The sequence below is a fragment of the Gorilla gorilla genome, chromosome 11 (genome assembly GCF_029281585.2).
Source record: "Gorilla gorilla gorilla isolate KB3781 chromosome 11, NHGRI_mGorGor1-v2.1_pri, whole genome shotgun sequence".
NCBI lineage: Eukaryota > Metazoa > Chordata > Mammalia > Primates > Hominidae > Gorilla > Gorilla gorilla.
In genome coordinates, this window is record NC_073235.2 from 72,397,309 (window position 1) to 72,410,628 (window position 13,320).

General features: G+C 35.5%; 1 protein-coding gene across 3 annotated transcripts in view; it reads left to right on the forward strand.

Annotated features, from left to right (window-relative positions):
- The window catches only part of UBR3 (ubiquitin protein ligase E3 component n-recognin 3), a 256,549-nt gene that overhangs the window by 74,826 nt on the left and 168,403 nt on the right, over positions 1-13,320 (forward strand). For all 3 annotated transcript variants that reach the window (XM_055379137.2, XM_055379139.2, XM_055379138.2), the window contains exons 9-11: positions 2,640-2,819; positions 3,555-3,688; positions 11,593-11,679. In XM_055379137.2, the coding sequence (XP_055235112.1) occupies positions 2,640-2,819; positions 3,555-3,688; positions 11,593-11,679 (401 nt within the window). The remainder of the gene's footprint in view (positions 1-2,639; positions 2,820-3,554; positions 3,689-11,592; positions 11,680-13,320) is intronic.

Below are 13,320 nucleotides of genomic sequence, written 5' to 3' on the forward strand. Positions count from 1 at the left end.
TCTAACCTTTTCTTAGGTACTGCTCCTTCTGCGTATAGCACCATCTGCTCCACCATCACTAGTTTATCTGGTTAATCCTAATTCCTGCTTTATTTTATAGGCCTCCGTTTAAACTTCACTTCCTCAGGAGAGTCTTTTTTTTTTTTTTTTTTGAGATGGAGTCTTGCTCTGTCACTTAGGCTGGAGTGCAGTGGCACAATCTCAGCTCACTGCAACCTCCGCCTCCCAGGTTCAAGTGATTCTCCTGCCTCAGCCTCTTGAGTAGTTGGGATTACAGGTGCCCGCCACCACGCCCAGCTAACTTTGTGTTTTTAGTAGAGGTGGGGGATTCACCATGTTGGCGAGGCTGGTCTTGAACTCCTGACTTCAGGTGATTCGCCCATTTTGGCCTCCCAAAGTGCTGGGATTACAGGTGTGAGCCACCATGGCCAGCCAAGTCTTTTCTTGAATTGTAGTCTAGCTTTATTTGTTCTTATGAGTCCCTGTACTTTTCCCATTGCAGCCCTTATCACATTCTGCCTTCTTAGATGTTAATCTCCATGAAGACAGAGATCATCTAAATCTTGATTTATTTATCACTTTATTCTCAGAGATTAGTTGAAAACTTGACCCTTAGTAGGTGCTCAATAAATATTTGTTGATGAGTGAATTTAATTTTACACTGAATCATTGCTCTTTATATCTGTAATGAGGAAAGTACCAGTTTGAGTAAAAATAGAAGTCCTAATCATTTTATTTCATTAATGATTCCAAGGTGTTTTTTACAAGAACAGTAGTATTTAAGCAGTGTCAGGAAAATAGTGAGTTTGATTAATTATATTCTACTTATTCATCCTCTGGTTTCAATTATATAGAACAGTGATTCTCAATTTTTAACTTAAAAAAAATCCCAACATTCCTTAGCACTGTTGCATCAATATCAATGGCTTACTAGCTGAGAAGTGGAACAGTAGTTGTCAGTCATGGCCAGGGGTTAGTATAAATAATTTGTAAAAAGCCCCTAGTCCTTACTTCCTCATTGAGTTAGACCCTCTCTCGTCCATTGAGAAGTACTGAAAGAGAGTGTACTTAACTTCAGTGGGCCCTGTTCTTAGATATTGTTAAACTTATTTAATATTTGGTAAAATAATTCTGTGGACTGAAACCTAAGTTTAATGTGTGGAAATTAAAAAGTGCAGTAGAGGCCCTCCTGACTGATGAGTATGACAGGTAGGTAGGTAGTTGAATAAGTTGGTTAAAGTGAGGAATCATTTAAAAAATATGAGCCGGGTGTGGTGGCACATACTTGTAATCCCAGCTACTGAGGAGGCTGAGGTGGGAAGACTGCTTGAGCCCAGGAGTTTGAGTCCAGCGTGGGCAACATAGTGAGACCCCCATCTCTGAAAAAAAATATATATACCTTAAACATTGTATTTTAACTTAAAACACAGAACTGTGTGTTCATTCTCCAGGCTTTTAACTTTGGGCAAAATATTTTCAGGATATGATTTCCTTGACTGGAGTTCTCGCTCATCTTTTTTATAAATAGCACATCTATAAAGCATCATCTGTGGATCCAATTTTAATCTCTTTAAAATAGAGTTAGAATATAAAGCAATCTGAGTGTAAAATATACTTAGGCTTTTATGATTTTTCTGTCCCAAGGTTTTTTAGCTTTTTTTCCTCGCACTTGTTTTTATTTTATTGTCTCTCAAAAGCATATGATTCAATTTCTGTAATACCTCTCTGTGCTTTCATATGTCATTAGTTCATATACTTTTGATCTAAATTGTGTAATTATGATAAAAAGAACAATTAGCATGAATAGAAACAAAAATTGACTCTAGGTAACCATACGCCCCACCCTGTGTACAGGGAATGAGCTATGAGCCTTGAGCATTCCATGTATTATGGGTATTAATATGTTTTACGGTGGGAATGGAAACTTCCTAGTCCAGTGAGTCAGTGAAGTTGGAATAGGTTAAACAGAGTGAATGCATATATACTAATAATTTTTAATGATAAAGATTTCGTACAAGCCTATCCTCCCACCACCCCCAATGATGTATTTAAACTTTGAGGATTTTTTTTTCAAGGCTTAAGAAGTTGGTGTGTGTGTGTGTTTCTTTTTTTAAAATGTGTGTTTTTTATCTCTGAAATATTGTTTGCTATAAATTGTATTGATGTATTGTTTGAATAGAAGAAAGCAATTAAATGTACATCTCTTGAAATCATACAGATTTGGTTGATAAGATGAAATGAGATTAATCTAGGGATAAAAATTTTTTATTGATTGCAACAGAAAATACTGCATTATATCATTAGAATCAAGAAAATAAGGTTTTATAAACATACAGCTACCTCAGTATCATGTCATATATTGGACATATGGTAATAATTACTATAATGATGTGCTAAGTACTTTTGTTAATGCTTCATGTAATTCTTTTAAGATGGATGTTTTTATTTTCTACTTTATAAATGAAGAAATTGATTCAGAGAGTGTAAATATTGTGCCTAAAGCCATATAGGTATTAAATGGAAGGCTGGGGTTTGAATTTAGGTATATCTGATTCTAAAGTATATATATTCTGTATTATTGGTTAAGCTTTTAAAAAAAATCTTATGAAATTTTTGGGCTGTGTGTGTCTTTTTTTTAGATGAAGAAAATAGTTTACATGTGGTAGTGAACTGTGGAGAAGCATTACTGAAGAATAACACTTACTGGCCTCTTGTTAGTGATTTTATTAATATTCTTTCTCATCAAAGTGTGGCCAAGAGATTTTTGGAGGATCATGGTTTGTTAGTTACATGGATGAACTTTGTATCTTTCTTTCAAGGTATGACTTTTATCCCTTTGTTAATTTTTTGGTTTTACAAAATTCCTAATGCTAAATGATTAAATATCAATTAAAATACAATAGCACATCATTCACGCTACACATGAAATATCTCATTTTAATTGGTATTTGTAAGTACTTTAATAAATTGTTCATAAAACATACCAAGGAGTTAGGAAAAATGTCAAATGATTGAAAAAGAAACAGGAGTATAACTTTTTAAGCATTTAAAAAAATTTAACTTAATTTTTTTATTTTTAGTAGAGACAGGGTCTCACTATGTTGCCCAGGCTGGTCTAGTACTCCTGGGCTCAACCAATCCATTTGCTTCAGCCTCCCAAAGTGCTGGGATTACAGGGATTAGCCACTGTGCCTGGCTTTGAAGCATTTGTAACCATTAATCTAGAAATGTGAAATCTATTGTCTGAGAAAGATTCGTAACACGTAAAGCTTTCAACTAACATCAATTAAAATTTTTTTGACTTTCTTATCAAAAGATATTCAGTTTATTACATGAGACAATTCATAAAATGTTTCTAAGAAAACCTAGTTTGTAAAAAATTCTAAAAGGACTAGATTGTTTCATTTTTAGCAATTTACTTATTTCTATATGTACTGTGTCAGTAATGCCATTTGTGTGCATAAATGTGTTTGGGACTGGGAAATATACTTAATATTTAATATGAATGTGTGCTTCCACTTGACAAGGTTTATATCTGCTTTAATTTTTGCCAGGTATGAACTTAAACAAGCGAGAACTAAACGAGCATGTGGAATTTGAGTCTCAGACCTACTATGCTGCCTTTGCTGCTGAACTTGAGGCCTGTGCACAGCCAATGTGGGGGCTTTTATCACATTGTAAAGTTAGGGTATGTTGGAAATATTTTTGTTAATTTCTGTGTTTATTTAAGAAAAAGACTTGTGAAAATATTGGTTTGTTCATTTGTATATAATGTGCAGTGTTTAATTTTGTTTCAAATTGAATTCAGCTTTGTGAAAACTGACCTGAGACAGTAATTTTCATTCTTAGGCAGTTTGGAATTCATTATTATCAGATTTTTCCAGCCTGTTGCTATTGTGAACAGTCTTCGGAACTTCATTAGTCTCCACATTCATCTTTATTGTTTCATTTGTTACCAGTTGCCTAATGCTTCTTGTCTTTCAGGGAGTAGGATAGTCCTCAATATTATACTTTCAAGATTCCAGGGACAAAACAAGTATAAATTCCACAAACCTTCCAGTGGTTGTTATATAATGTATATTATAATATATAATATTATAAGCATTGGTTTGATGGGTCTCCAGAAACCTTGGGCAGTCCAGACAAATGGAATCCCCTGACCCTATTAAACTAAAGACTTGACAAAAATTTTGATAATGGACACCATGCAGTTCCAGCCTGTTATTCTATACCAGTAATCATGCTGGACAAGATTTTGTAGTAGACATATTTTGAAGCCCTGGGTTCTAGTTTTGGCTCTGCCTCTTTTTTACTTGCGTGACTTGGTCAGCTCATTTAAAAATATTTGAATTTCTCAGTCTGTTTACTGACCTTTTAAAAACAAAGTGAAAGAGAAATGGGACAGTAAAGCCTGCTCTTTGTTATTGTGAAGCTGTCTTCCATCTACCACTTAAACGTATGTGTTTCTTTAAGTAGATTTATACTTTCTTTTGTTAGTTCAGCCATTCTCTAAATGCAGATGACTTACAGCCTTGTTCCAGTCTTACTAGGTTCAAATTTCTTTCTTTCTTTTTTTTTTTTTTTTTTAGAGGGAGTCTCTCTGTCGCCAGGCTGGAGTGCAGTGGCACCATCTCAGCTTACTGCAACCTCCATCTCCCAGGTTTAAGCACTTCTCCTGCCTGAGCCTCCCGAGTAGCTGGGATTACAGGTGTGCACCAGCACACCTGGCTAATTTTTGTATTTTTTGTAGAGACAGGGTTTCACCATGTTGTCCCGGTTCAAATTTCTAACAGGTCTGATTATTCATGTAGATCCCCTTGTAGGTACATGAATTTTCTCAGGTTCTGAATTAACTTTTAAAAACTATCTGTCCATACAATGTTTCCTTTTGTGCCCTTTTTGTCATTTAATGGTATCTTAAATTATGTAATTGTCCATTCTGGAAACTTTCTTCCCTTGCTGTACTAGCTGTGTTTAACCTGTAAGCAGATACTAAGAATCTTTCATTCTAGAAATATTCCTCTCCTGCTTTTTTCCTTTATTTCTCTGTATTTTAAAAATACGGATTATTAAGGTAATTTCTTAACTGGTTTTCCTGTTTCTAGACCCTTTCTACTGTAATCTGTCTCAATACCAAAGTTACTTTTCTAAGCTCTATATATCTCCCTCTCCTTTACTTAAAAATCATTCAAGTTCTCATCAGTCTACAGGATAACATCTGTTTTTCCTATAGAGACATTTAAAATTCTCCACAAGTTGCCCTCAACTTGTCTCTCATAATTCATTATCTTTTTTTTTTAATTTTTAAATTTTCTTTTATTTTTTGAGATGGGGTCTCACTCACTGTCACCCAGGCTGGAGTGCGAACTCAGCTCACTGCAACCTCTGCCTCCTGGGTTCAAGCGATTCTTCTGCCTCCACCTCCCAAGTAGCTGGGATTACAAGTGTGCACCACCATGCCTGGCTCATTTTTGTATTTTTAGTAAAGACAAGGTTTCACCATGTTGCACATACTTGTCTCAAACTCCTGACCTCAGGTGATCTGCCCACCTCAGCCTATAATTCATCTTCTTATACCCCCTCTCCCTCCATGCCTTTATTGGATTGATTATCATTCCTCAACATGCAGTGTTCTTTCTTGATTCCTGTGCTTTTGTTCAAGCTAGTCTCTTTCTTTGGCATATGGTCTTTCATTCTCTTTTGTTGGCTCAGTGTTTTTCTTGCATGAGAGTTATCTTGGAAGCTTAAAAAATATGTATGCATAAGCCCCAGTGTCAGAGGTTTTGATTCATTTGATATGCAGTGGGACCTGTGTAGTGATTCTAACCAAAATGAAGAACAATTAATGTTAACTCTTTGAAATTTTAAAGTTTTCTTAAAAAATTCTCAAGACTCAGATATATAATCTACTCATTTATTCCTCCAGTCAGGTTTGTTTTCATAGTGTACCTTGTTTAATTTCCACTGTAGCATTTATCAAAAAACTGTCATATAATATGAGGTTTGTTTGTTCATTTATTCAAAAAATATATGCCAGACATTGTTTAGATGCTTAAGTTTTTGGTACTGAACCAAATAGATATGGTTCTTGCTCTCATAGGGGAGATAAACCTTAAGTAAATAAACACATCGATTTACTTCAGAAGCTTTTGTAAGTGCTCTGTGGGAAAATAACAGGTTGTTATGAGGGAGAGTAATGAGTATGAGGACTGAAGATTTGAGTATCAGAGAATGCGTTTATGAAGAGAGAATATGAAGGACCCAGCTCTGTGAATATTAAATTGGGGTTAGTGTTGGTCGTGGGGGAGATAAGAGGGAATAGCCTACCTTCAGTAGGAAAGTGATTGGTCCTTTTTTTTTTTGAGACAGAGTCTTGCTCTGTCACCCAGGCTGGAATGCAGTGGCACAATCTTGGCTCACTGCAAGCTCTACCTCCCGGGTTCACGCCATTCTCCTGCCTCAGCCTTCCGAGTAGCTGGGACTACAGGCGCCTGCCACCAAGCCCGGCTAATTTTTTGTATTTTTTTTTAGTAGAAACGGGGTTTCACTGTAGCCAGGATGGTCTCGATCTCCTGACCTCGTGATCCGCCTGCCTCGGCCTCCCAAAGTGCTGGGATTACAGGCGTGAGCCACGGTGCCCGGCCGTGATTGGTCCTTTTAAGGAATTTGTGGCTGGAACCACAGAGTAAACAAGTTGGAGTTGGAGAGATAGGCAGAGATCAGATTATTATTGCAGGTATTCGCAGATCATGTTAAGTACTCTTGGATTCAATTTTAAGGAGAAGCCACTGAAGATTTTTAAGCAAGAGTTTAATGTGATCAGATTTACACTTAAAAGATCATTCTGTTCCTGGAGAAGACTGGATTTGAGCAGGAGTAGCGTGGGTGGGAAGCAGCAAGACCAGGAGTAAATAGACCAATTAAGAGGCTATGGTAAATTGATCTCACTTATATGTAGAATCTGAAAAAGTTGAACTTATAGAAGTAGAGAGTAGAATGTTGGTTTCCAGAAGCTGGGGCTGAGGGAGTGGGAAATAGGGAGATTTTGACTAAAGGGTACAAAGTTTTAGCTAGGGAGGAGGAATAACTTTGAAATCTATTGCACAACATGGTGACTGTAGTTAATAATAATGTATTTTACATTTCAGAATTGCTAAAGGAATAGATTTGTAATGCTCTCACTACAAAAAATGATAAATGTCTGAGGTGATGGATATGTTAATTAGCTTGATATACCCATCCCACAATGCATGTGTGTGTGTGTATATATATATATATATATATATATATCTCGAAACATCACATTGTACCCCATAAATACATGTGTTTATTATTTGTCAATTAAATAAAAACATGCTGTGACAATAGTCTAAACATGAAATTCAGGTAGCATATATTTGATATGTGTATATTCAAAGTATATTTTGGATATTCAAGATGTATTTTTGAGGTAGCATCTACAGGCTTGGTGATGGATTGTACATTGTTGATGAGAGAGAGAGACTTTTGAGTAACTGTGTATGGAAGTGCTATTTACAAAGCTAGTAAAGACTGAGAGAATGTCAGGTTTAGAGAGATCAGAGTTAGCTTTAAATAGGTTAAGTTTGAGATGTCCGTGAAATGTCCAAGTAGAAATGGTGAATAGGCAGTTGGATATATAAGTCTCATGCTCAAAAAGTAAGTCTGGACTGAGGTTATACATTCTAGACCCTTCGGCATATAGAAGATATTTATCACCAAGGGATGGATGAGATTAAATAGGGAGAAAAGAGATGTGAACCCCGAAGAAAGAACTGACATTTAGATATTAAGGACAGAGAGAAGAGAAAAATCAGAAGAATGCCATGTCAGGTATGTAAGCCCACGGAAGACAGAGCCTCAGTAAAGTGGGTTGATATGATATTGATATAAAAAGATCAATATTTTAAGAAGATTATTCTGACTACTGTGTTTAGGATGAATTTGAATTATGAGGCTGAGGTTATGTTTATCTCTTTGATAATGAAAAATCATTATTTCCGGGCAGTAGTTCATATTTCAGCTTTCAAGGCTAGAATTACAATGCAGTATGATTCACCTAATCTATGAAGTAAAGAGAACAGAGAGAAAACAGGCTCCTGTTGTCCTGGCAGTATCTGAGAGAGTAACTTCTCAGTTATAGGAGCGTCTGGTTCCTAGATAAGACATTCTCTTCGTGAGCACTTACACTATGTGAGACATTGTTCTAGGCACTTTTCATATATTCTTATCTAACATTCATTGCATCTCCTATAAAGTACATGGCATCATTCTGTTCTTTCAGAGGTTGAATAACTTAAGTTCACATAGCTATAAGTAGACGCTGAATTTGAAAGCCAATTCATCTAATTTAAAAACCAATGCTCTTTATCACTTTGCTGTCACTGTTTTTAAAGCCAGAATTTCCAAAGCTTTTTAGCTGCAGTGCTGTCAGGGTTTAGAAGTATAAACTAGAAGAAACACTATTATTTATAGGAAAAAATGTTATTTCTCTTTAAATTTTCTACTGTAAAATATAAAACTTAAGGATTAAGTAATTTAAAAGGAAACTTCACTTGATAAATTACTGTCTTTGTATGATTGCACTGAATGCTGTTTGATTCTTGAAAACATTAAGGGCTAGTTAAAACAAGTAATACTACCCAGATAGCTCAGTCAGTAGAGCATCATACTTTTAATGCTAGATTAACTAATGACATGAAGATTGGATAAGAGGATGACACGTTTCTAGAATTTTACTGATACTTGCTTTCTGAGGAGAAAAATAAGCTGCAAAATCTTCATCTGGTGGCAACTATAGGTTACTACAGACTTGATAGAAGATTAATGTGGTCTTGACTCTTCAGAGCACTTAACTATTTGTCAGACATAGTGTTAACCTATGATACAGAGCATTTTACTTACATCATTTCACTTGCCTCTTCAGAACAGTACTAGGAAGTAGGTTGTATTATGCTTATTTTTACATGTGGAGAAACTGAGACTCATAAAATTTAAGTAATTTGCTCAAGGTCATAAAACTAGTAAGTTAGCATGCATACTGACTTTTTTGGGGGTTGGGGGGTGGTAGTAGTGGGAAGATAGGAGAGAGACAATCAGAACATGATTATTAAATATGCTGTATTTATGAATGGAATTAACTTGTCACCTTTTTAAAGACTCTTAGTCCCTACTTGTCAAATTGTTCTCCAGAAGGGTGGTACCAGTTTACACTTGCGCTAAGAGCATGTAATGGTACCCCATTGCCCAAATGCTTGATGAAATAGGAGAACTTTCGGTTTTAAAAGTTTATTTATCTGTGAGTTACCTGCTACTTTAGTTTGGTTGTGACAGATTATTTATGATAACTTATAAGTGCCATTAATTTGTTTTCAATGAGAGGTATGGAATAGAATGTATCAAATACTATTTTATAAAGACAAATCTCATATAGCATAGATTAAAACAGGATGAGAATGTTAGTAAGTTGACCAGGTAAGTGATTTTGGTCTGGATTGTGGCAATGGAAATAAGCATGAAGCTATATTATAATATCAAGCAAGAATTGACAGGACATGGAGATGAGTAAGGTGAAGGAGAAGTCAAGAATGAATGTGAGACTTTCAGCTTTTTAAAAAGGCATATTTATATAATTTACATAGGTAGCTGATGAGTTTAACCCACGTGGGTTTGATGCTTTCTGCACTTACACATTATACATTGATGCCCCAAAATATCTTTTCTTAACTTAAAAAAAGGAGATAAAATTCACCATTTAACCATTTTAAAGTGTATACTATTCAGTGGTTTATAGTGTATTCACAAAGTTTACCACTACTACCACTATCTAATCCCAGAGTATTTCCATCACCCCCAAAAGAAATTGCATACCTCCCAATTCCAACCTCCCCTCCTCTCTTGGAAACCACTAATCTACTTTCAACCTTTATAAATCTATCTAGTTTGGACATTTCGTATAAATGGAATCCTATAATATGTGGCCTTTTGTGTCTGACTTCTTTCACTCAATGTAATGTTTTCAAGGTTCAGCTGTGTTGTAGCATGTATCAGTACTTCATTCCTTTGTCTGGCTAATATTTCATTGTATGGATATACAACATTTCATTTGTCCTTTCATCAATTGATAGATATTTGGGTTGATTCTACTTTTTGGCTGCTATGAATAATACTTCTGTGAATGTTTATATACATTTTTCCTGTGAACATATATTTTCAATTTTCTGGAAATATACATAGGAATGGAATTGCTTGGTCTTATGGTAACTCTATATTTAACTTACCAAAGAACTGCCAAGCTTTTTTTTTTCTTTTTGAGTTAGGGCCTCACTGTGTTGCCCATGCTGGAGTGCAGTAGCATGATCATAGCTCATTGCATCCTTAAACTCCTGGGCTCAAGCAGCCCTTCCACCTCAGCCTCCCTCCCAAGTAGATAGGACTATAAATGCACGCCACCACTCTTGACTAATTTTTAAAATTTTTTTGCAGAGACAGAGACTTGCTGTGTCCCAGCTAGTCTTGAACTCCTGGCCTCAAGTGATCCTTCTGACTTGGCCTCCCAAAGTGTTGCCATTATAGGCATGAGCCACCGTGCCCAGCTGCAAACAATTTTTACAAGCAGCTGTACCATTTTACAGTCTCATCAGCAATATATGAGGATTCCAATTTCTCTACATCCTTCCTAACACTTTATGTTTTATGTTTTTAAAATTACGGCCTCTCTAGTTGGTGTGAAGTGGTATCTCATTGTGGCTTTGATTTGCATTTTCCTATGATGTTGAGCATCTTTGTATGTGCTTATTAGTCATTTGCGTATTTTCTTGGAAGAAATGTCTTTTTAAATCCTTTGCCTGTTTTTTTTTGTTTGTTTTTTGTTTTTTGTTTTTTTTTTTGGTAGGCAAGCCTATCATTATTTCTATTTCTGTTTAATTTAGAACTTGCCTATTTTGGTGGATCTGTTTTACCACAAAACATTGTAGTTGTCTTTTACAGTACTTTTATTTCAAGTGGTACACACATCATTTCTTCTCCCAAATTCTGTTGTAAGTCAAGGTATTCACAGGTTACTTACAGTCCACATATGCTCTGCCCTTTCTTTTTAATTGTGTGAAATATATATAACATTTACCACTAACTATTTTTAGCTGTAAAATTCAGTGACTTGAAGTACATTTACAGTGTTGTACAACTGTCGCTGCTATCCATGTCCAATACTTTTTTGTCAGCCCCAAAGAAACTCTGTACCCATTAAACAATGACATTAGGGAATTTATAATAAATTGGGGGGGGGGGTGTCTCTTGAAATGGAGTCTGATTTAAATCTATTTAAAATCTATTTCTGCTTTCATTCATTTTTAGAAATGTATTGTAAAAAAGGAAGCATATTGACTGACTTAATTTTCATATTTGTCACTGGTTGTTTATGAAGGGAGAGTTTCTTTAAATGGCAAATATAATCTTAAAACCTATACATTTTACCATTTTATATATACACAATGCATATAATTACATATAATTTAATGTTGAAAATATATGTTTATATATCATAAATTTATTATATATAACTTACTATTTTAGGAAACTCAAGAATATACCCGAAATGTTGTTAGATATTGCCTTGAAGCTCTTCAAGACTGGTTTGATGCTATTAACTTCGTAGATGAGGTATGTATATTTTTTGATGTATGTAAAGACATTTAAGAAAAGTGTTAGATTTCATTTAATGTTGAAAATAATGAATACTTTTTCATAGGCGAGGGAAGGAAGTAATGAACATATTATTAGGCTTTGAAAAAGAAATCTAAAGGGGAGACTAGTTCTTTAGTTCTTTGACATTTAGGAGATTCTGGAGCGCACTAATATGTCTGCTTATTTCCTACAGAAGAGTGGCATGATTTGTTTTCCATTATTAAGTATATGTGTCTCATTATTTCTCAGGGTGAAATAGTTTCAGTTGAATATATAAAAGTGACAATGCAAATGTGAATAGGATAGGGGAGATTAATGAAAAGGGTATCACACAACTCTATTAATTGGACAGTGTTCTGTTTGTCAGAGTAGGAAAAGATGGACTTGAACAAAGGTGATTAGTGTTAATAATGAGAAGAGCTGGCACAGGACATGGTATGTATGAATTGAACAAGTAATTGCTTTTAATTCATTAGCCAAGTTTACCATCAGAAGCTCCTTCTATTCCTCCTATGAAGTAGGGTCAGAATATGCCATATGCAAAAGAAAGACCATGTTTCAGACAGCTCACCCCCACTTTATCTGATTTCTGAACCCTGGGCACACAGAACCGTTGCTGTGTGTTTGTGTGTATATGTGGAGGGCAGGCAAATTTTATCTCTTGTGTGTGTGTGTGTGTTTTCCTTTTTGTTTAAAAAATTTTTGACACAATCACAAATTTATTGAAAAGTTGAGTGGACAAAGAACTTTCTATTCTTGAACGATTTGAGAGTTCAGTTGTTGACTTGATGCCTCACTACCCCCATGCATTTCAGTGTTTCCTACAAACAAGGATATTTTCTTATATAGCCAGAATGCAACTATAAAAATCATTAATATATTATTAACATTTAATTCTTATAACTCATTCATGTTTTACCAGTTGTCCCATGATACCTTTTATAGAAAAAGGATCTGGTTCAGAATTGCATTTTGTTATCATGTCTCTAATCTCCTTCTGGGAGAAAAAGGGTCTTTCTTTCCCAGTCTTTTCCCAGTCTTTCTTTGTATTTTAGGACAGTGACTTTTTTTTTTTTGAGACAGAGTCTCACTCTGTTCCCCAGGCTGGAGTGCAGTGGCACGATCTTGGCTCACTGCAACCTCTGCCTCCCAGGTTCAAACAATTCTCCTGTCTCAGCCTCCCGAGTAGCTGGGATTACAGGTATGTGCCACCGCACCCAGCTGATTTTTTTGTATTTTTAGTAGGGACGGAGTTTCACCATGTTGGCCAGGCTGGTCTGGAACTCCTGACCTCAGGTGATTCACCCACCTCAGCCTCCCAAAGTGCTGGGATTACCAGTGTGAGCCACTGTTCCTGGCCAGGACAGTGACATTTTGAAGAATGCCTCTCCATTTGGGTTTGTTTCATGATTAGATTCAGATTATGTATCTTTTTCAGGAATATTACGGAAGTGATGTAGTCTTTTCATCGCATCCTATCTGGTAGTTTGTGATTTGTGTTCTTTACTAATGATGTTCCCTTTGATCACTTGATTAGGGTGGTACCTGCTAGACTCCTTCATCATAAAATTACCCTTTTTCTCATGTAATTAAAAAAGTATTTTGTGATCCAGTTTT